The sequence below is a fragment of the Sesamum indicum genome, linkage group LG8, assembly GCF_026168435.1.
Source record: "Sesamum indicum cultivar Baizhima isolate 11 linkage group LG8, ASM2616843v1, whole genome shotgun sequence".
Lineage (NCBI taxonomy): Eukaryota > Viridiplantae > Streptophyta > Magnoliopsida > Lamiales > Pedaliaceae > Sesamum > Sesamum indicum.
In genome coordinates, this window is record NC_142664.1 from 23333141 (window position 1) to 23353192 (window position 20052).

Genomic DNA, 20052 nt, shown 5'->3' on the forward strand with positions numbered 1-20052 from the left:
AGTAGGGATTACGATCTCGAAACTGGGAGGAATGTATTTTTCACGAATCAAATGAACCTGCTGTCTAACCGTACTGACTATAGTCTCCCAAGGTTTAAACTCAGGAGCAACATCGGGGGCACCATTAGAGCCCGACACAGCACGAGGAGGGTTACGCGACCCACGCCCTAACCTAACCCTAGACGGACCCTCATCGGGCGTGTAAGACTCAATCCTACGGGAAATGGGAGGAGAAGAATGAGAACCAGAATCAGAACTTGAGGAAGGCATTGTACCTGGAGATGCAGGAGGTTGATGTCTGAATAACCGAGGAGAGGCAGGAGCAATAACTTGAGGAAGAAGATGCCAGTAAAAACCCCATTTGAAATATGTATCGATATATATGGGGAGAAGTGAGTTTCAAATTCAAAACTAGCCACGCAGTGAGCGACACGTGGCATCAGGCACCTGAAGAGGCATAATATCCCTGACACGTGGTTCACCGTATCCGAGATCATTAATGCCCGCGAGATCGTTCGAGTTCTACACGCTACTTAACATCGCGTCCAGAACTTCGGGGACTGATGATTGGGGAAGATTACGCGCCCACGTGAAAAGGGGTAAAATCCCATTAATTATTCCCCAAGAGAAATTTATGGGTGCTGCGATCATGGGATTATCCAATTAAGCTACAAATTAGAGCGCATAAATAAGGCAAGAAAGCCATATATCCGCACTTACTCAATTCTACCTGGGGAGGAGATCTTACATAAAGGAGCGAAGAGGCTCCTAGCCGGGTAATGTTCACTTTTTACTCTCTATACACCGAATTACTCATATCCTTCTCAGGCTAAAAAATACTGACTTGAGCGTCGGAGAGCCTTCGTCGGGAAACCTCCCGACTGGCTTAACCCGATTTCTGTGTTCTCAGGGATTGTCTCGAAGCTCGAATCGGGGATCGAAGTCACTTATCGCGACCTGACCTCGAAGAGAAGTCTTTTGACAATTCAATGACTATTTTACTATCCAATTACAGATAGGAGGGAAGTGGGAACCTAACTTAATTTCTTGAGTTTTATTTTGATAGTAATAATACGTAGAGATTGAAAGAAAAAAGAAAAGGGTAGAGTGAGAAGTAAAATTTAGGTAGGTAGGTAGTATAGGACACACATACTATGTTCCGTTTGTTACCATCAACTCACCAACCATATTGAAAAAGGATATTTAAGTGAACACATATTTTCATACAACAGTTAATTATTATGGGCTTCTCCCTTTTAATTAATAGTTTGGGTAAATTACAATAATTTTCTCTAAACTTTGATATAATTACGAATACTCTTGTTGTTTGAAAAATTATTAATACCTCATTGATTTTAACACTTGTCTAACAATTAGTCTATTCCATTAGTCTCTATTAGGTTTCTATTTATTTTTTGTGGTAAACTAACCAAAATACCTTTATGGACTAAAAATTATCTATTTTTTAATTTTTTTTATTGACTATGTGGATAATTTTTTTTATAATTTTTCAAATTTTCTCATCCTTTATGTTCAATTTTTGTACAAATTTTTATTTTTATTAAAAAAAATATAGCAAGGATATAGTTGACAATTTCATGTCTCCATTCAGTAATTATATAACTTCATCAAACATTAGGGGTATTCGTAATTATGTCAAACCTAATGGGTGATTGTTGTAATTTACTCTAATAGTTTAGATACAATAACAAAAATAAATTACATCAACATCCCTTATAAGTACCCCTGTTTTTTGTAAAATTATAAGTACACCCCTTGAGGGGGTATTAATGCAATATACATAGGAGATGTTTGTACAAAATTCTGATTGATAACGGAGCATCCTTATAATTACAATTATAACATCAAAAAATATACTTATAATTTTACAAATAACATTCAACCTCAGTGGGGTCAGTATATGTTACCCTAACAAGAAGTAGCAAGTGTCTCCTTAACCACAAGTAAATGCAGGATTGAGTATTGTTGAAACTTGAGAGTTTCCCTTTCCCAAACCCATCACTAACCTCAATATGGAAGGAATCTGCTATTCATTCCCAGAGCATAAAATAGAATTTCTTGTCACATTGATGAGTATTATCACCTAGCCCAGCTCATATGAACAACCAAAAACGGAAAAACTAAATAATGTAGTCACTGATCAGGTGTCAACATTCTTCAAATACTAGAACTTAAACTACTCAGAATCTGGATTGCACAAGGAAATAGTTTAGTATCCGTCCAAGTTTTCTCCACATACAAACATCCTGTAGAGTTAGAGTTGTATAATAGACAAAATGTGAAAATGATTTTGTACAAGGAACAAATAGCCCGTGATACAAACATACATCCATAGCTAACTCTGCGCACACTACCACTTCCCACCAATGCTGCAAAATTGATGAGGTACAACAAACTGACTGTAGATGATGGAACTCGAATCTTTGTTGTAATCTTCCCATATATCTCATGTGGATCTATTCTTCCCTCTTAATTACTTGAGTCACAATACCAAGAGCAATGGTTCTCCCTGATGATCTAAGGAACACCCTTCCCAGAGCTCTACAACTGCTGTACTCCTCCACGCAAACAGGCCCTTGCAGAACCACCTGAGATGAGAAAAGAAGCACTATAAGCTGGTTACCGAGGAGCACCAAATAATAGAAAGGAACACAAGTACAGGGTGGGACAAGAGAATTCTGCATCCACCTCAACTATGGCATTCTGCTTGGCCAATAAACATCTCGGGGACTTCTTTGTCGTGTTCCCTGTCTTCGGATCAAGTAGAGACAATATCTTCACAATTCTTGCAGCCTCTTTCGCATGGTGTATGTGAAATTCCAACTGCAAATGTTCACACAATTATCATGTTGGAGTTGCGAGGTTATGCATGTCAACTCCAACAGAACAAGGCAAAACACAAAATGAACCCTGTTTGTATGTATAAATGCAAACCTGAGAACCCATCACAATTGGAGTAGAAATGTCCAGGACAAGGATCTTCAGTTGCAAGCGGTTTGTGACTTGAACAGGGTAATCAGGGTGACATATCACACCCCCAGCTGTCACTTGATTGCCCTCAATACCTTGCAAATTGACGGTAACATTGTCACCAGCTCTTGCAATGTTACAAAGCTGAGAGTCTCGCTCCAAAGAACGGGCTGTCGCTGTTATCCCTGAAGGCATAACCAATACCTGTAACCAACAAAAATTGCTAAATATGGCTGATGCTACACATTCCAGGAATGCTAACTATTTGTAGAGATAGCACTTGATCATCAAAATGGCATGGAACAAGTCAGCATACAGATTAAATATCTTTTGAACAAAACCTACTGAAATAGCTGCATAACATAAAGTGTACTTAATATATAAACATAGCTATCAGCAATCACATAAACTCTCCTGTTAAATATCATCAATGTAAGAATCAATATAATAATCAAAGTAACCACCACTGCGGCAAAGATGGTGCTTCACAATACCATCTTAACACATGCAATCTAGGTAAGCTCAATTCTTAAAGTACATCGGAGGTGAGCTTCATAATAAAACCGACTAGGTGAAAAGGATACTATAATCAGTCTATCGTATTAACTACAGCATAAAGTAACACTAGTCTTTGACAGTTTACATCATCTTTGGAGTTCAATATATGGCTTCATGGAGACTCCAAACCATCAACAATTTGAGATCTCTTTTGTCCCAGTGTATTGAGGATCGTAACAATTTGTCATTGCAGAATGGGGGCAGGTCCAAACAAAAATGAAAGCAATGTAGTAGAAATCCAAGACCAGATCAATAGAATTTTAGGTAATAAATTTATAGAGCGGCATGCAGATTAACACCCTTCTGTCATGAATCTTACGCTACTCCATTTCAAGTTAATGCCTTGATTGAGCTATGCACAATAGGTCTTAAGACACTGCTATCTTTCATGAAGTGGGGCAAAAATTTCAGTCACAGTTAGACTCATTTTGTTCTACTCTAGTTGAGACAGGTAAATCAACAAAGAAAGTATTATCATTTCCATGATATAATGCACAGTTGCTTGATCTTAAGAATTACAAATTAACTCCAAGTAGAATGAGAATTAATAATTATAAGATGGAGCTGATGATGATTTTTCCTAAACCAAGATTTGGTCATTATTGATGTACCTTAGATCCTGTTCGAATAGCTCCACTTTCCAGTTTCCCACATGCAGTCACCTGACCTTGTGATTGTGACTTTATAACATCGCATATTGGCATTAGTAACGGCTTGGAGTAATCCCTCTCAGGAAGCTGGAGAGAATCTATTGCATCCAACAATGAAGGTCCTTTAAACCTGCAATGGCAGTAATTTGACAAGGCATTCATACCAGCATGAATCTGAGTAAAAAATAACAAAAGACATCTTATTTGTTCTCTCAAAACATATATCAACTACTAAGGTAGCATGCCTTAAAATAAAAATAAAGTGCCAAAAGATATATATATATATATATATATATAGAGAGAGAGAGAGAGAGAGACGAAGAAAAGGATAAAGCAGCAGATACAAGCAACTAACCAGGACAAGCGTGCTTCAGAAGGATTTGCCACTAAATTTTGGTTTTCCATGGCACTTGCTGGAATCCATAAAATAGAAGAATCTTTAAAACCACAAGATCGGAGAAAAGTTCCTAATTTCTGCTTGATAACATCAAATCTTTCCTTGGAGTACTCCACAACATCCATTTTGTTGACAACGATTATAATCTGATCGACTCCAAAGCTCCTGATCAGCTGTGCATGTTCCCTCGTTTGCCCTCCAATAGCATCTATGCCTGCTTCAAATGAACCCATTGAAGCATCAACCACTAAAATTGCAGCATCCGCTTGGGTTGCTCCAGAGATCATGTTCGGAACAAAATCTCTATGTCCTGGGGAGTCGAGCAGCACAACGTGATATTTTCTAGAAGTGAAAAAAGCAACACCCACCGTCATAGTTATACCCCTTTCTCTTTCTTCAGCACTTTCATCCAATGCCCATGCAAAAGCAAAAGATCCTTTTCCCTGGTCAAACAAGAAAAAGCATATATTTCCAGCAATCCAATTTAGAAGCATAGGGCAAAACAAAGAAACATGGCAGTACTTTTACCTGTTGTTTAGCTTCTTTTTCATATTTGTGCATCTCTTTCTGAGATATTCGCCCCAAGAGATGAAGCATCCTTCCTGAAAGGGTAGATTTCCCGGAATCAACATGCCCAACCTGAGTACAGCGTAAATTGTAAATTATGGGTGGGCATAACACATCACTTTGGTGGATATTCCAAGATAACATTAAAGAGTGACTTACAATTGCTAGATTCAGTTGACTCAAACCATCATCTTTATTGTTCGGTGTCATCCATTTCTCAGGAATATACTGTGAAATTGATTCTGTTTTTCTCTCAATGATACTTCTTGCTTTTCCTGATTTGGAAGGTAAAGACTCAGTGTCCATTCTAGTGTTAAAAGTCTCTGGTTTGTTTCCACTTCCTGAAGTAGAATCATTTTCTTCCACTCCATTATGTCTCTCTCTAGTCACTGATGTTGAAGAGGACACTAGCCCATTAGCAGCTAGCTCTGATTCAACCAGAAAATTTGTCCCTCTTCCCCTCGAGTCTTCACCTATGACATAAGATTTGTTAAAATTTTCTCCAAGTAGAAAAGAAGCAATATCACTGCGTGCCAAACACCAGAAGGAACATAAAACAGTAGATCCAGTTCGACATGTTATTTTAATAAGTGGAAGATGTTCAATAGACAGTTTCTTCTGTGAGCACATAAGAAAATAATGGTCGAAGAGGGAAATAAGCATATCACTAATCAATTTAACTCCGGATATCAAAGAGATATGAATGCTGGAATCCAAGATTCTACTCGTCAGGGCGCCTTTTGTTTTATTATTTTTAAGTTTTTCGTTTATTTGGTATGGACCCGCAAGACCAAACAAAACGGCAACTGATTTTTGCCAGCATACAGAAGGACTCGACCTAATAGATCGATTGCAATAGAGAAGAAAATCAATTGCTATTTTTCTTGTATTTATCAGAGTATCAAAAGCATGATTTCTAAAACAATAATTTATTGACTTCAGATCAAAAAATTTATTTCTAGATTTCATGATTAGGGGCAAATGCAACTATACTAGCACGGTGAAATAAAACAAAGTCCTTTCCCAAGAAGTCGGTGAATAACCAATTTTTGGCTTAAGATTAACTAAACTAGTTACATCCTTCCACCTCAAAGCCACAAGCTCAGCCAAGAATAAGAAGAAAACATCCTGGCCAGCAACTGATCCTAACCAGATTATTACCAAGTTCACCATAAGCCAAGGTCTCATCCTCAGAAACATTAATCCTTTAGATTTTAGTTTTTGGACATTCTAATTTATTTTGGCTTTTTTCTCCATTAGCGCATGCAATGTTTTAAGGTATAAATACAGCACCACCCTAGCTTTTCCTAGACCCAAATAACAATTAGTTGGATTATGTTTAATGAAAACAAAGCCTGGTGATGCACTCTGAACCGTAAAAGATATACCTTTGGATTTCGATTTCACTGATCGCAATCCATTTGATACCAAATCATCTGGAGAAGGAGCATCAAACTTGAAAGCGGCTGCTATCAACATGTGCAATGTCAGAAAACAAGAAGATGTATCCGAATAACAGCAACAAAGACAAGCATAAAATGGTCTGAGGCACAGTTTTACTTTGGTCTAATAAAATTATGATTTTCTACTGACTGATAACTAGTTTTAGAACCTGTTCCGACCTATATTAACTTTGTGATGATTTTGAGAGCTAAAAGCACTATTGAATTCTTGAAAAGTGCCACGAAAATTGCCATCTTTGTGGAAGTTAAGATGGTCATCTGTGGAAGAAACTGATTTCTGAGCTTCAAAGAGTATAGGCATTTTGGCCATATGCTGCGGTGATGATGCAAAAAGAGACATGGCCATCACAGATGCTCCAGAATCTTTGCATATGCCACCCACTGCATGGAAAGCATCTACTCTATAAAGAATTTAATGAAAATAATTACAAAATGCAACCCATGCAAACAACCCAAAGATGAAAAATAAAGAAAACAGATTAAACAAGAGGAAGTGGTAATTTCCAGGAATTGATCCATATGATGTATATTGATGCCATTGGAAAGCATGGAAAGGAGAAAAAGGAGAAGCCCTAAAGCAGCATGTTTCTCGTACATGTAACCCAATCACTGCAATAGCATATAAAAGGAAAAAAAAACACAATATGCATGTTATATATAGTTATACCTGCAGCAGTATCGCCCTTATTATTAACCTTCACCAAAGGGTTACGTAAAACCCCACATATGTCACATGCAGACATACTATTTTCATTATCATAGGTGCAAATTGGGCAACGCCAGACCCCAGTCCTGCTAGCTTCTTGTTTTGCCTTTGTCACAGGTGCTATCCCTATTTCAAAGAACCAATTAAGAGATATAAAGCATAATGAACCTCACTTTGCAAAAACTGCAAAAAAGAGAGACAATGAGAAATAAGTGAAAATAGATCAAGTCACATGAAAGCTAACATCTTGCTTACTTGGAGTTCCCTGTGGGTTTTAAAGCAGATAAAACACCCTCATTTGGGAATGAAATAAACTACGATGCGTCTGTGATTTCAGAAAGCAAGCAAATCATTTCTCTAACCATAAGTTCAAGAAACAACAATTATATTGGAACAAATGGCACAATTTGACACGAGTTCCAAAATCCACCGCTAAATATTAATGCTATGTTATCGCCTTCATTTCTTTTGGTAAGTTTAAAAGAGATCTCCTCTTTCTTCTGTAATTTCCCGAACATTTTAAGAACAGTATGACTTAAGGGAACAAGGATCCGGATTTTCAAATAAGAGAGACTTCAAAGCTGCAATGAGTTAATTACTAAGGTCAGAAAAGCCCTATTCGTATTTCACTTTATAAGGACCAATAATTTCACTTGAAAAATGATAAATGTCTTTCAAACTGAACAATTAAGACAACATCACCCAATATCTTAAGCTTAGGAATCAGATCAATTTCTGTAAAAGACAATTGAAGAACTTGTAATAATTAGCTTTGCAGCCTGAATTAAGTAATGTTGGATATTTTGAGTCTACTTTCATTTTGTCAATAAGAGGCTATATTTTCAGTTCCAAACAGTTAAGGAGCATGTTTCATTCTTTACGAAATCCCTGTTCAGGGACTCAGAAGGCAGTAAAACCTAAACACAGTCTAGGAGGAGACCTTCTTGGGAAAGGACTTTGACATTGAAAAATGGTTTCATCAGCTTCTCTGCTTAAGTGAAAATGTAGATAAAGTTAACAAGGGGAACTTTGGTTGAGATTTATGATATAGCAATCACGAAGTGAGCATCAGTTGGACTGCCTACACTACCAAGGACATCATTAACAAAGCACTATAGTACTATAAGAAAGATCGATAACATGTACAAGGATATCACTCTTGAGATCTAGATCTCCAAAAACGTTATACCCATCTGTAATCACTTAATGAAGTTCCTCAAAGAGTTGTCCTACATCAACCAAAGTCCCCTTGCCATGGTATGAGACTTGCTTCATTACCATCTCAAAGTCATTATTTAGATTGACAAAACCTGATTTGATTTCTCATATTTCAATTAAGGAGTAAGGGCTAAACCAGACTCTCTTCATATGTTCCTCCTTTCCTTTTGAATTCCAAGATTAAACTCGTAAGAACATAAAGATAAAATATTCGTTAATTATCATTGGAACCCAATGGGAAAACTCATATAGCCAGTTCCCAACTGTGGTAGCAAAATTCCGAGGTGATCTCAGCAGAATACAGCCTTAAAGTGCACTAATACACACAAACAGTAAGCAAACAAAGAGAGAGCAAAACCAACCATTTTCTTCCTCTTCATAATCATAATCATCTGCGTAGTCATAGTCGTAATCTTCATAAACATCATAATTATCATCCTCATAACGAAATCCATAATCCACTTTACGAGGCATTTTTCTAATTCCTGTTACATAGAGCAGCAATACGATCAACATTCACCATAAAGACAACAAAATCTAAAGCCAAAAACAATGCACGTAGATTTCAAGCTATTTCCAACAACGGAAGACAACATACCAAAGGCAACTTTTGCACTAGATGGAAGAACCGGGATACGAATAATCCCCACTAACACCCCGATCTTTTATGCAGTAGAGTTCGGGAGCCATTGGACTCCGTGTCAACAAAAGTTGGATTTTTACTCAACTTGGGTTAAGACATGAACGTACATGCATATAAACGCTTGTAATACCGTTGCTCAATGTCAATGGTGCTTCTTCTTCCAAATCTATTCTGCTGGATGCTGCTTTAGTTACTAGTGTTCGACTACAGCTCCTCTGTGCACTGCAGTAAAAGGATTACGCGTGAAATTTTCAACCGCCATTTTTTCCGATAGCTCCACAGGAAACCAAGAAACTGACAATTGAATCACAAAAAGGGGTTTCTCAAAATTGCAATTTGTCAAGAAATAAAAATTGAATCGCAGCAGAAGACCTGGAGGCATCCGTCGGTCGGCGGTGAAGGAAGGTTTCTGGTTCTCTATTCTCATCTGCCCCTTTTCTTTTGTTTATTTTATTCCATATTAATGCCACAAGAATAGGAGTCGTCATGTGGGCTTGGTCTGTACTAACAACAATGGCCCAACTTACGAGTTGTTCTCTTCTAGCAAAGTAATTTTCACGTGAAATATTACAAATTTTAGTACAGTAAATTACATCCACATCAATTAAGCTCGAATTTAATTACATAAATACTCCGTATGTTTGACAAAATTACAAGTATATTCATAAAACTTATAGTTCTAATGATCAAGTTTAATTACACAAGCACTCGTACCCTTTACAAAATTAAAAGTACATCCATTGACATTGGAATTATAATTACAACTCCTATTCAGTGGCATGTTCAATTACACATCCGTTGAGGTTGCAATTATAATTATAAATACATCCGTTGAGGTTGCAATTATAATTACAAATACATCTGCTAGGATTGCAATTATAATTACAAATACACCTCGTATTCGGTGGTCAGATTTAATTGTATACAAATACTTCCAACTTTTTTGCAAAATTACAAATATATACATTCAGGTTGCACAGAGAGAGTACTTTTAAGAGCCCAAGTTAGTAATACTACTCACACTATGGTACCACGTAATCAACCTGGCACATCCATTTTAAGATTTCTCCTTGTAATAAAAACAATGAGCAGTAATGAAAAATAGTTCTGCGATTTGAAAATCTTCCTCAATAATTCAAATAGCGAGCAACTTTGAGTTGCATTAAACAAACGCCATGGAGGTAAAGCTAAGAACAAATAACTGCCAAAAGAAATAGGCGATCTTATTCTCTTGTTCTACAGCGGAGATGGTAGCCACTCTAGTGTCTCACCGGCAAACATCGGAACAATATCACCCCATGTAAAGGAAAATGATGTTGGCACCTTCCATGGGGTCTTTCTCAATGTAATCTTTGATGTGTTTCTAGGAAGACCATAAAAGTCTGGTCCGTTAAAGCTCGTAAAAGCTTCTAACTTGTCCAGTGCGCCCGCCTGTAATACAAAAAATGGAATCTCAAGCAGTCATATCTTAAACTAGAAGTTGAATACAAACCAATTATAGACTTTGTTGGGTTTAAATGCCAGAAGGAAGCTTGTTAGAGTTGAATTACTAGAGAACAGATTCGTAAACAACAGATATAGTATGGTCGCTAAAATTACCTCTTCAAAAACCTTGGCATACACTGACAAGGCCACAGGAGAATTATAGATTCCAGCACATCCACAAGGACACTCCTTTTTACTTCTTTCATGAGGTGCGCTGTCAGTTCCAAGAAAGAATCTTTTGCTTCCGCTTGTAACAGCTGACACAATTGCCTGTCCTGAATGAGAACAAAGTAAATGCATAAAACTAAAGTGTATTGTGAGACCAAATGAATAAATGCAAGACATAGTCCATCAGGGGCTTATGGGAAGAAGCTGCCATAGTAGCATGATAAGAATGCTTGGATGCATGCCTAAACAACATTTACTAAGGTACGGATCACTGATCACCAGTTAAATTTCACATAAACCCCAAAGATATCCATTAGATGTAACAAATTTTCAATGCTCTTCCATAGTCTCTTCTTTTCTCTGCCTAAAAAAGGAATTGAAAATAATTCCGAAAACATCAAATTCATTAAGTCAAAGCATTTACTCTTCCATTAATGGTTACCACTAAATGTGCCTATAAACATTATAGGAAAAATACCATTAGCTTTAATTGAGTAAATGGGAGAATGAACATGTTTCATGTTATCACATGGCCACAAAAGTTTCTCTATTCTAGTGTAAGCACTTCACCAAATGTGATAGTTAAACACGCTTCCAGGGGCTCATGCATTTTGAGGATGATATGCCAGCTAAAACTGCAGTAGAATACAGATTCAACAAGTCTAACCAAGATGATTATGACATTTAGTCATACTATCTGGAAAACATCAATAGATGCATCTTGTCATAAATGTACTTTCTGAATGATAGGTTCCTATTAGCAAACAAGAAAATGAAAAACAAAAACTCGTGATGCTATAACATCTCGTGAGAATCAGGAGCCTCTGAATGAATGCAGTAAATGATATAGCACAATGATGTTCACTAAGTAATCATGCATGCATTCCTAAAAAACATAATGACAAGTAGTAGGCCAATGCATCTTGAGTAAAGAAATAGACAGCAAATATGATTGATTGTTCATCTATAGAGTTTAGAAGGCATACTATGTATCTCTCTCTTAAGTACTGGAAGGCAGTAGTTGTGAGGCTGCAGTCCTCCTTGAAAAAGGGAATTCCTGTTAAGAACAAGGTGTTGCGGTGTCACAGTTGCTGCAACAAATCCTGAAAGGATGATTGAAATTAGGCGATCACTATGAAATGAAGATGACATATCATCTTTTTGACCATAAGTAACAAAATTTCTGAAGTTTATCACTGCTATGACTTACTCTCATCACAAGACTGGACAAAATCTGCAGCATCCTTTGTGGTAATATGCTCCATGACAACCTTCAATTGTGGAAACTTTTGAATTAAGGGGCTAAGAACTGTGTCAATGAACACCTTTTCGCGATCGAATACATCAACATCAGGACTTGTTACCTCCCCATGGACCTGCATAGAGTTCCAACTGTTTGAGGTTTTGCCAATTATCAATACATTAATAACATATTATTGTTAGTCATGCAGATATATATGCTCATAATGACACAATGGCCCTTATATGGATTAACTATCTGCTAATATATTAATCTGGCCTTCATCAGTGTTATTTCTATCAATCAACACGTGTTTCGGGAATTTTGGAATCAGCAAAAAACTTCTGTATGGAAAAAAGAAATCTTATCATACACCACATATGTCGAAGACAAAGTTTCCAGAGGTTTTATTGTTCGAGGTCATACACTGTATCAAGACACTGCAAATCATGTTTTCATGTAAGAATATCTCTGTACCTATTTTCTGCTTCTAAACCTGAGTGCAATTAGTTCAAGTCGACAGACTTTCAGTTTCACAGAAATCCCTTCCTAGTTAAAGATGTCAAAAGCCTCACCAACATTGAACTTTGCTTTTATTTTTCTATTTGGCTTTAGCATCCAGGACTCTAAACAGATTCATGACACGCACAAAGTTGCGATCCCACCAATTATAGTATTCCGAAAGCAGGCCAGGAAGGAGGACAGAGGAGAGACAGAGAGAAGCTTTCATTTTGCCACCTGAAGCACTTCTTCAGACAAAGTGTAAATGATCTTAGTTTTGAGTGCTTAAACTCTAAGCACACTATATGAAATCTTATAAGGAGAAGCTACTCGTATACAAGACTGAGACTGCAAAAAAAGTTAATCCAAGTATATTCCATAACTTCTAGACACAACTATATAGTTTCAGAATTAGCCCTATTTCTCATATCAGTGGGTGAATCCAGCTTCAAATAGACAAATGGTAATCCAGGAACCTAGAACAGAATCCCATAACCTGGGATTGATACCTATGTACAACAGAGAATCTGTAATAGATTGCAGGGAAAGAGAGAAACTAGAATGCCATTTAAAACACATGTCAACTTCAGCTCAGTTCTCGTGAAGAACAGAGATATGCTCACCAACAAAGGCATATTTTGGTTAACCATTTCCTCAAGTACAGGTAAACACTTTCCAAATAGATCTGTTACACCATCTTGAGAGTTTGTGGTTGCACCAGCAGGATATAACTTCACAGCAAATACAACTCCACTCTCTCCTGTGGCAGTAGCTACTTAAGTCAAGAATTGAACCAGATATAGAAAAATCAAGGAAACAAAACTTAGTTGTAAACTTCCAAACCACACAAACATGGCCTTCAGCACCAACAGCAACATTAATCATCCACATTTACCTTTTGGAGTGGCTGTTGGAAAGTAACAAAATTATCCATTTTCAATTATACTTTTGTCATATCCTCATTCAAGTTTCCTTTAACAATTTTTCTAGGAAAAGAAAGTGCAAATTCATCTACATACAAATAATTTTTGTAGGTTTCTTAAACATGGTGTTGCATAATTAACACACCTAAAGTAAATTGAATTTCTATCTACCACACTGAAAAAGAATGAAACTTAAGAGAAAATTACATTGATCCTATGACGGTTTTGAATGTTAATATGTATCACTTGATCTATTTGAGGTAAATAATTATCAAGCCTCAACTTCTCTCTTATTATTAGGTAGCAAGATGCAGAAACTATTAAAATAGCATCTTTGAGAAAAGAATTGACAGTCCAGTTAATGCACGTCATAATGCCATAAACCTCACATATAAAATAGACATAACAACGAGATCGTAAAGCAGACATCAAATAAACATCATATAGTAATAGATATTTATATATATATCAAGAGTTGGACTCACTTGCTAGTTTAATCTCACTAGGACTGGTGGTATCTGTCAAATAAAGAGTCATCAAAGGAGTGAAATCACTATTTTTTGGCAAAGCTTTCAAAATTGACTGGCGGTAGGCCACAGCTGCAGCTGTGGTAGTGATAGGAGGTTTCAAGTTTGGCATGATTATGGCTCTTCCAAAGTGATACGAACTGTATGCGAAGTGGACAATATTAGGGAAAAGAAATAAGCCCAATAAGAGGTGAAAAGAACGAACTATATCTGATGCTAAAATCAGCCACAAAAACAATACATAGGACATTTAGGAAGTAGATTTCAGTGATACAAACCTGTGGGGAACAACTGCTTCAAGAAGTTCACCATCACGAAGATGAAGATGCCAATCATCAGGACGTGTGATTGCAAGCTCCATTTTTGTCGTAGATGCTTTTATATGGATGGCTCCGACTCCTCTAGCGTTCAGGATTGGTACAGATGATAACTGTGTGAAGGAAAAAATCATGATAGATTAACACTATAAATTAAGTATCTAACAAGCAATTAATGCAACTGAGCTGAAGCTAGAAAGAACTTTTCCCATGCTAAAATGTACATTGGGTTCCATGCAATCCAAAAGAAGATATACATAAAAAGATCAATTACAGTGAGGAATAGATTCATCTGTTCAACTAGCAGAATAATAGTACTCTAAACCAACTAATAAACAACTGACAAGCCATCGGTTTCTGTAAGAGCAAAAAAGATCATTTGCATAGGTATAAAACCCAAGAAGATGAGCATCGACTATAAAGGCATATATTCCCTTAGAAGTCTTTATTCCTGCATAATGGGCTAGGCCAAAACAAACACCATATACAATAGAAATAGAAAGAAAATGCTTACTTTGCGAGGAAAGAATGATGTCTTCAGCATCCTACAAACGGCCAAAACAAATTAAAAATGTCATTTGCGGCGTAGGAAGTACGTCCATCAAAAGAAACATGAAATCAATAGCAAGTTGACAGTAAGAATCCAGTAAATAGCAGAGATATCTAGAGAGCTCCATATGTAATAAAATTTGGTGAGAAAACGAGGTAGCTAATCGACATTTTATTAGTAATTATACAACATATAGTCAACTCACCAGTCACCATATTTTTTAGCTCTAACCTCGAGACCAATTGAAAATTTTGAGAAACTCAGGCAATTTGGGGATACCAAATAATGTAAATGAGCTTGAGAGAGAGAGAGAGAGGGAGAGATTACTTATATGGGTTTGAGGGAGAGAAAAGTGCAGGGAGTGAGAGTGGGAGCGGCAGCGGCGTGGATGAAGTGATGGAGGGCGGTGCTGGTGCGATTGAAGATCGTTTGTTGAGTTTCTCTCTTTAACCATCTCTTTTTCATTTTAGAAGAGTAAGGATAAATTTTCCCACTACATACAAAATAACTAAACTTGCATAATTGTAAAAAATAATTATTTTATTAATTAATTAAATAATAATACGTAAACGAAATAATATAATTAGATAATATAGCACACAAAATATTAAATATGTGAAAATATAAATTTAATTATTTTTAAAATTTAAATTATTTAAAAACTCCAATATAAACTTTATATATTTAAAAATAAATTAAAAATATTAAAATTGAAATACGATTACTATAGTAATGGTAAAGTAGTAAAAATAAAGTTCGATCTATTTACAAAAAAAAGTCAAAGCAGTTAAGAGCATTTTTCTTAGTCGTTTCAAAAGCAGAAACTGGTATTCCAAACACTTTAGAAGTGATTTTCTTGAGCCAAAAGTTGAAAAGTATTTTTCTAAAATGCTCGCAAACACTCCCATAGTCACTTATGCGATTTTGATTCTTAAATAATTTAAGGTTGTAATCTTAATCCTCGAATTTTAATTTCTTTTGACACTTTTGGTCCTTTCATTAAACTTAATGAAAATTTCATTTAAATATACTATAATGAAAAGTAACGGAAGGATAAAAAATGCCAAAAAGTTAAATGTGTGAGAACCAAAAATGCAAAATTCAATTCTTGAAAACTAAAATCGCATTAATAACATATTTAAGAACCAAAAATGCATTTCTCCCTGATATAAATAATTTTTTTTTTGTCTCTATGAAAATTTAGGGAAAAAAAAGTGGTTATTTTTTCTCATTTAAATGATACTTTGTTTGATAACTAAAACTGCAATCTTAAATTATTAATGAATAAAAACTACACAAATAACTTTGTGGATGACTAAAATTACACTACCAACTCATTTCCGAACGGGTGTGTATCAGTGTATATGTACGTTAAAAAAGAGTCCATTATATATATATATATATATATATATATATTAATAGCGTTAATATTATTTATATAAATCATGTCAGCTTCTTAGAAAATTACATATACACTCTCATAAACATTAAAATTATTATACAAATCATCCTTACTTTTTGACTGTTACGAATAATTCCTGTAATTCTTCTCAAATGCTTTTTTTTTTCTTTTACCAAGATATGCAATTCCTTTTGAGCATTTTTGCAAATTAAATCTCAAACATCTCTTATTATAAATAAATCTCAATCAAACTCATTATTGTTTGCACAAAACTGTGGTGGTGGTGGATCACCACCATCCAAGTGCTAATATTTGATTTGGATTCATCATCATCATCATCGTTATTGCTTTGTACACAAACACACGCACACCTCGCTTCAATACTTGTTTTACACATTTTCTTTCTTATCTGGATAGGGAAATGGCAGTTTGAAGGTTGGTCCAAGCTTTTTCATATCTCACAAACCCCATGAACCAGAATTCGAATTTGTCTTTAGTCACAATCTCTATGTATTTGTGTCCTGGATTCTTCACATTCTCACTCTCATATGCACACTCTATTTTCTTTACAGGGATCGATACCTGCACAAACAGACACGCCACTCCAGAATTATACACTAAAATCTTGGATCTGGGCTTAATGACAATGTGCACAAACATGAAATGTGTAGAAGCCAAGATCGAGAATCCACAACATTATAAAACCATAAACAAATAAATGCGTGTACGAAAAACATAATTTAATCCGTTGGATTACAACGACCAGTAGATTACCTAATACGTACCTTGTAAGGAGTTTTGATGAGGGGTTCCCCAGACGAGGAGCGGAGAGTGATGGGTCTTTCGCTGCAGAATGCAAGCTTTTGTGTGGAAATGAATAGAATTCCAGGCACTGGACCTGCAGTTGTTGATAAGTAGCACTGAGATGCCTTGAGCAATTTCTCTCCATCACTCACACCAAACATCTCCCTCAACATCTTTCCTCTGCCTCCCTTCTTTATTATTTTGGCCCCAATGCTCAGCTTCCCCTTCACTGTCTCAGAAAATTTTGGCCCCAACCTCACTGCAAACCGCCAAAAAACCATCATCCGCTAATCAAAATTCTTGCAGACCCGAATCATATTAGACCAACGCACAATTGTCGGTCTACTTATTGTATTTATTCGTTGTGAGGTTATATTGAGTAGGATTTTGTTTTGTACTTTAGTTTTTTATTAGGATTTTTTATCGTAAGACTATAAATGCAAGAGCTAAACTCATTAGCGTTGTACCGTGTTCCTGGATTCTGTATGCGAAACTGGAATTCTTTCTGTCAAACTTCTTGTGATTGGTGGAGGTTGCAGCCTCCCCATCTCCTGCAGCTTTTTCAAGAAAAAGATCTGGTTATTTATTTTATTTGTTTAAATTATATAAACGCCCATGATACTATATCTAACGCAAATATATTCTGTCATTTGAAAAATTACAAGTACTATCATTTGATTTTGTAGTTGTAATTACAAGTGCACACCTTTATGTAGCACCCTCAAGGGATATATATTTATAATTTTACAAAAGACGTGGGATGCTTGTATAATTCTTACATACATGATTATATCAATATTTCGATAAGTTGAATAATACATCAATATGAATAAAAATAATAAAGAAATTACAATATCTCACGTAAAAGGAGATAATAACTATCCATTTGTTCTAATATGACTCGAACTCCTGATCCACACGTTCTAGTGTGACTGGAATTCATTAGTTCAAATTTGTTTGTGTAACGCGAATCGTAACTATTAGATTAAGACATTATTGATAAATTCAAGGACTAGTGTATAATTAACTCTTTTTATTGATTGCAACAGGCAACGAAAACACAGAGGGCAGAAGAATTAAAGAGAGGCAAAGAAGTGATGATGAGAAGTAAAGTAGTGCTCACTGGTTTCGATTGAAGGGGTTGTGGAGAAATGATCTCCAAACCCATCATCATATGATTCATATTCCTTCAGCTTCTGCTTCTCCATCAATCTCTCTGCTCTGTTCTCTTTTCTTGGGAGCTGACTGCTGGTTAGTTAGTGTTGATTGAAATGGAATTGAATGGAGATGGGCATTTCATGGCGTGTCTTGCTGCATCTCCCTACCCCCACATCTTTCTCTTTTCAGTTTTTCTTTTTATTTAAAACTAGCGCACCAAAGATACTCGATGCATGTGTATAATTTGAATTTTTGATTATTTTTATTTAATTAAATAAAAGAGGTAAATTAAAATGAATTTTCGTGATGTTTGGTATAATTATGAATATTTCTTTATTGTTTTAAAACTTATTAATACCTTTAATATTTAATAAAATTATATAATATTTATATAAAGGCGTGGAACTTTGTCATAATTGTATTAAAAAAATAATTGTTCACTTGATCCATAGAGATTTTGTTTTAAAATATAAAGATAAATAACATAGTGCATTAGTATTGGACTTGGACGGTTGTTAAAACCAGGTGGCAATAATAATTTTTCAAATGATGAGGGGTATTATAATTAAGGCAAAATACAGGGAAGCTCGTTGTAATTTATCATTTAAAAAAATAAATTATTTACAGTTTAATCGAAACGCATATTGATGACCAAATACCTCACACTTAATAAATAGTATACATTTAGTTTTTCTTTTCAAAAAAAATCTTATCAGAATTAGGCGTAACTGAAGTTATTGAACCAAAACCAATCTCACATCAATTGTAATATACTTGCCGTATGATTAATCAATTTCATCTAATTGTATACCAATTGCACGACAAATATATTATACTTATCATATAAAATCTAATTCGGTTTGAAATTCTGAAATTTCTCTATATTATATATGGGTGGTCAAAGCCAGCAATGAGTTGCATTTAAATTTAGTTTTATTCTTGGTAAGGTGGAAGTTTCTGTTGGACGTTTCTTGGAAGTTTTCAACGTCAAAAGAGGTTAGCGTGTAATTTTCAAAGTGTTGAGGAGTGATCTTTGAACAAGAATATCAGTATGATATTCACCAAATACGCAAGATTTTTTGTAATTATTTAGTGATCCAAGTACATTCAATGCTTGTGCCTCATTTTATATTTATTTAGTTAAACTAAAAACCAAATAATTATACGGTACTTTTTGAAGTTTAATGTATTTATACGTAAATTTTTTATAATTTGAAAAATTATGTCTAGTACACTTACAGATAAATCCACATGTTGATCAAATTCACTAAATTTACCACTATTAGCAAAAAAATTTAAATAAAAATTTATATTTACCCTCAATTGACACAATAATAATTTAAATAATAATTTAATGTTGATCAAACAAATCTTTTTCTAATCAAATTACTCTTACATTTATGAATAAAGAATTATAGATAGATACTTAATTATTGATGATTATATAAAATCACCCTTAATATAATAAGTTCCAAAATAAGTGTTTGTTTTTTAAAAAAAAAAATGGTGAAATAATCCAAATTTGGAAATTGGACAACTATTTCATATTTTTTAATGGTAAATTATATTGACAATTTGACACACATATCTCGACCTTTACAATTTTGCAAATCCAAAAACTATTTATATAATTAAACATAATTTCAGGAAATAGCAATGTAATTGACTGGCTTCATCATTGATACTTCTTTCTATTTTACTTCTTGGCCATTTTCACTACTCTACTCCAAGCATCCATGTAATTTACCCTGTTTTTTGTTCATAATCACAAAACGAAGTATAGA

General features: G+C 35.1%; 3 protein-coding genes across 12 annotated transcripts; all 3 read right to left on the reverse strand.

The window, feature by feature from the left end:
• Positions 1 to 2183: 2183 nt before the first annotated feature.
• Positions 2184 to 9686, reverse strand: LOC105168522 (Translation elongation factor EF1A/initiation factor IF2gamma family protein). Of its 9 annotated transcripts, none has more exons than XM_020696134.2 (13): positions 9566 to 9686; positions 9301 to 9415; positions 8913 to 9035; positions 7294 to 7458; positions 6786 to 7007; positions 6552 to 6629; positions 5323 to 5636; positions 5125 to 5235; positions 4555 to 5039; positions 4161 to 4329; positions 2956 to 3195; positions 2710 to 2844; positions 2184 to 2609 (listed from the first exon to the last, which is right to left on the reverse strand). In XM_020696134.2, the coding sequence occupies exons 3-13, from the start codon at positions 9022 to 9024 to the stop codon at positions 2478 to 2480; spliced, it is 2163 nt and encodes a 720-aa protein (XP_020551793.1). In that variant the 5' UTR covers positions 9025 to 9035; positions 9301 to 9415; positions 9566 to 9686; the 3' UTR covers positions 2184 to 2477. The 9 variants fall into 9 exon arrangements, with proteins under 9 accessions (XP_020551793.1, XP_020551794.1, XP_011086942.1 ...); XM_020696135.2 differs by having other exon boundaries at positions 5323 to 5630; positions 9149 to 9415; XM_011088640.3 differs by having other exon boundaries at positions 9149 to 9415.
• A 599-nt stretch (positions 9687 to 10285) lies between these two features.
• PYR4 (pyrimidin 4) lies at positions 10286 to 15385 on the reverse strand. 2 transcript variants are annotated; one of them, XM_011088645.3, is made up of 9 exons: positions 15232 to 15385; positions 14869 to 14899; positions 14316 to 14467; positions 13996 to 14177; positions 13211 to 13347; positions 12057 to 12222; positions 11833 to 11949; positions 10793 to 10953; positions 10286 to 10624 (listed from the first exon to the last, which is right to left on the reverse strand). In XM_011088645.3, the coding sequence occupies exons 2-9, from the start codon at positions 14896 to 14898 to the stop codon at positions 10430 to 10432; spliced, it is 1140 nt and encodes a 379-aa protein (XP_011086947.1). In that variant the 5' UTR covers position 14899; positions 15232 to 15385; the 3' UTR covers positions 10286 to 10429. The 2 variants fall into 2 exon arrangements, with proteins under 2 accessions (XP_011086947.1, XP_011086948.1); XM_011088646.3 differs by having other exon boundaries at positions 15110 to 15377.
• A 1119-nt stretch (positions 15386 to 16504) lies between these two features.
• On the reverse strand, positions 16505 to 18457 carry LOC105168524 (putative GEM-like protein 8). The gene is made up of 4 exons (XM_011088647.3): positions 18234 to 18457; positions 17578 to 17667; positions 17092 to 17369; positions 16505 to 16888 (listed from the first exon to the last, which is right to left on the reverse strand). The coding sequence occupies exons 1-4, from the start codon at positions 18316 to 18318 to the stop codon at positions 16712 to 16714; spliced, it is 630 nt and encodes a 209-aa protein (XP_011086949.1). The 5' UTR covers positions 18319 to 18457; the 3' UTR covers positions 16505 to 16711.
• Positions 18458 to 20052: the final 1595 nt, after the last annotated feature.

Coding starts and splice junctions, on each gene's coding strand:
- LOC105168522 (XM_020696134.2), bottom strand. CDS start 9,024: ATGCCTCGTAAAGTGGATTATGGATTTCGTTATGAGGATGATAATTAT. Junction 5,236..5,322: donor GTCAACTGAATCTAGCAATT/GTAAGTCACTCT, acceptor CGCTGTACTCAG/GTTGGGCATGTTGATTCCGG. Junction 2,845..2,955: donor CAATTGTGATGGGTTCTCAG/GTTTGCATTTAT, acceptor GAACATTTGCAG/TTGGAATTTCACATACACCA.
- PYR4 (XM_011088645.3), bottom strand. CDS start 14,898: ATGCTGAAGACATCATTCTTTCCTCGCAAA. Junction 14,468..14,868: donor CATCATTCTTTCCTCGCAAA/GTAAGCATTTTC, acceptor TCCTTCACACAG/TTATCATCTGTACCAATCCT. Junction 12,223..13,210: donor ACCAAAATATGCCTTTGTTG/GTGAGCATATCT, acceptor AACTCTATGCAG/GTCCATGGGGAGGTAACAAG.
- LOC105168524 (XM_011088647.3), bottom strand. CDS start 18,318: ATGGAGAAGCAGAAGCTGAAGGAATATGAATCATATGATGATGGGTTT. Junction 17,668..18,233: donor AACCCCTTCAATCGAAACCA/GTGAGCACTACT, acceptor TTCTTGAAAAAG/CTGCAGGAGATGGGGAGGCT. Junction 16,889..17,091: donor TCATCAAAACTCCTTACAAG/GTACGTATTAGG, acceptor CTGTTTGTGCAG/GTATCGATCCCTGTAAAGAA.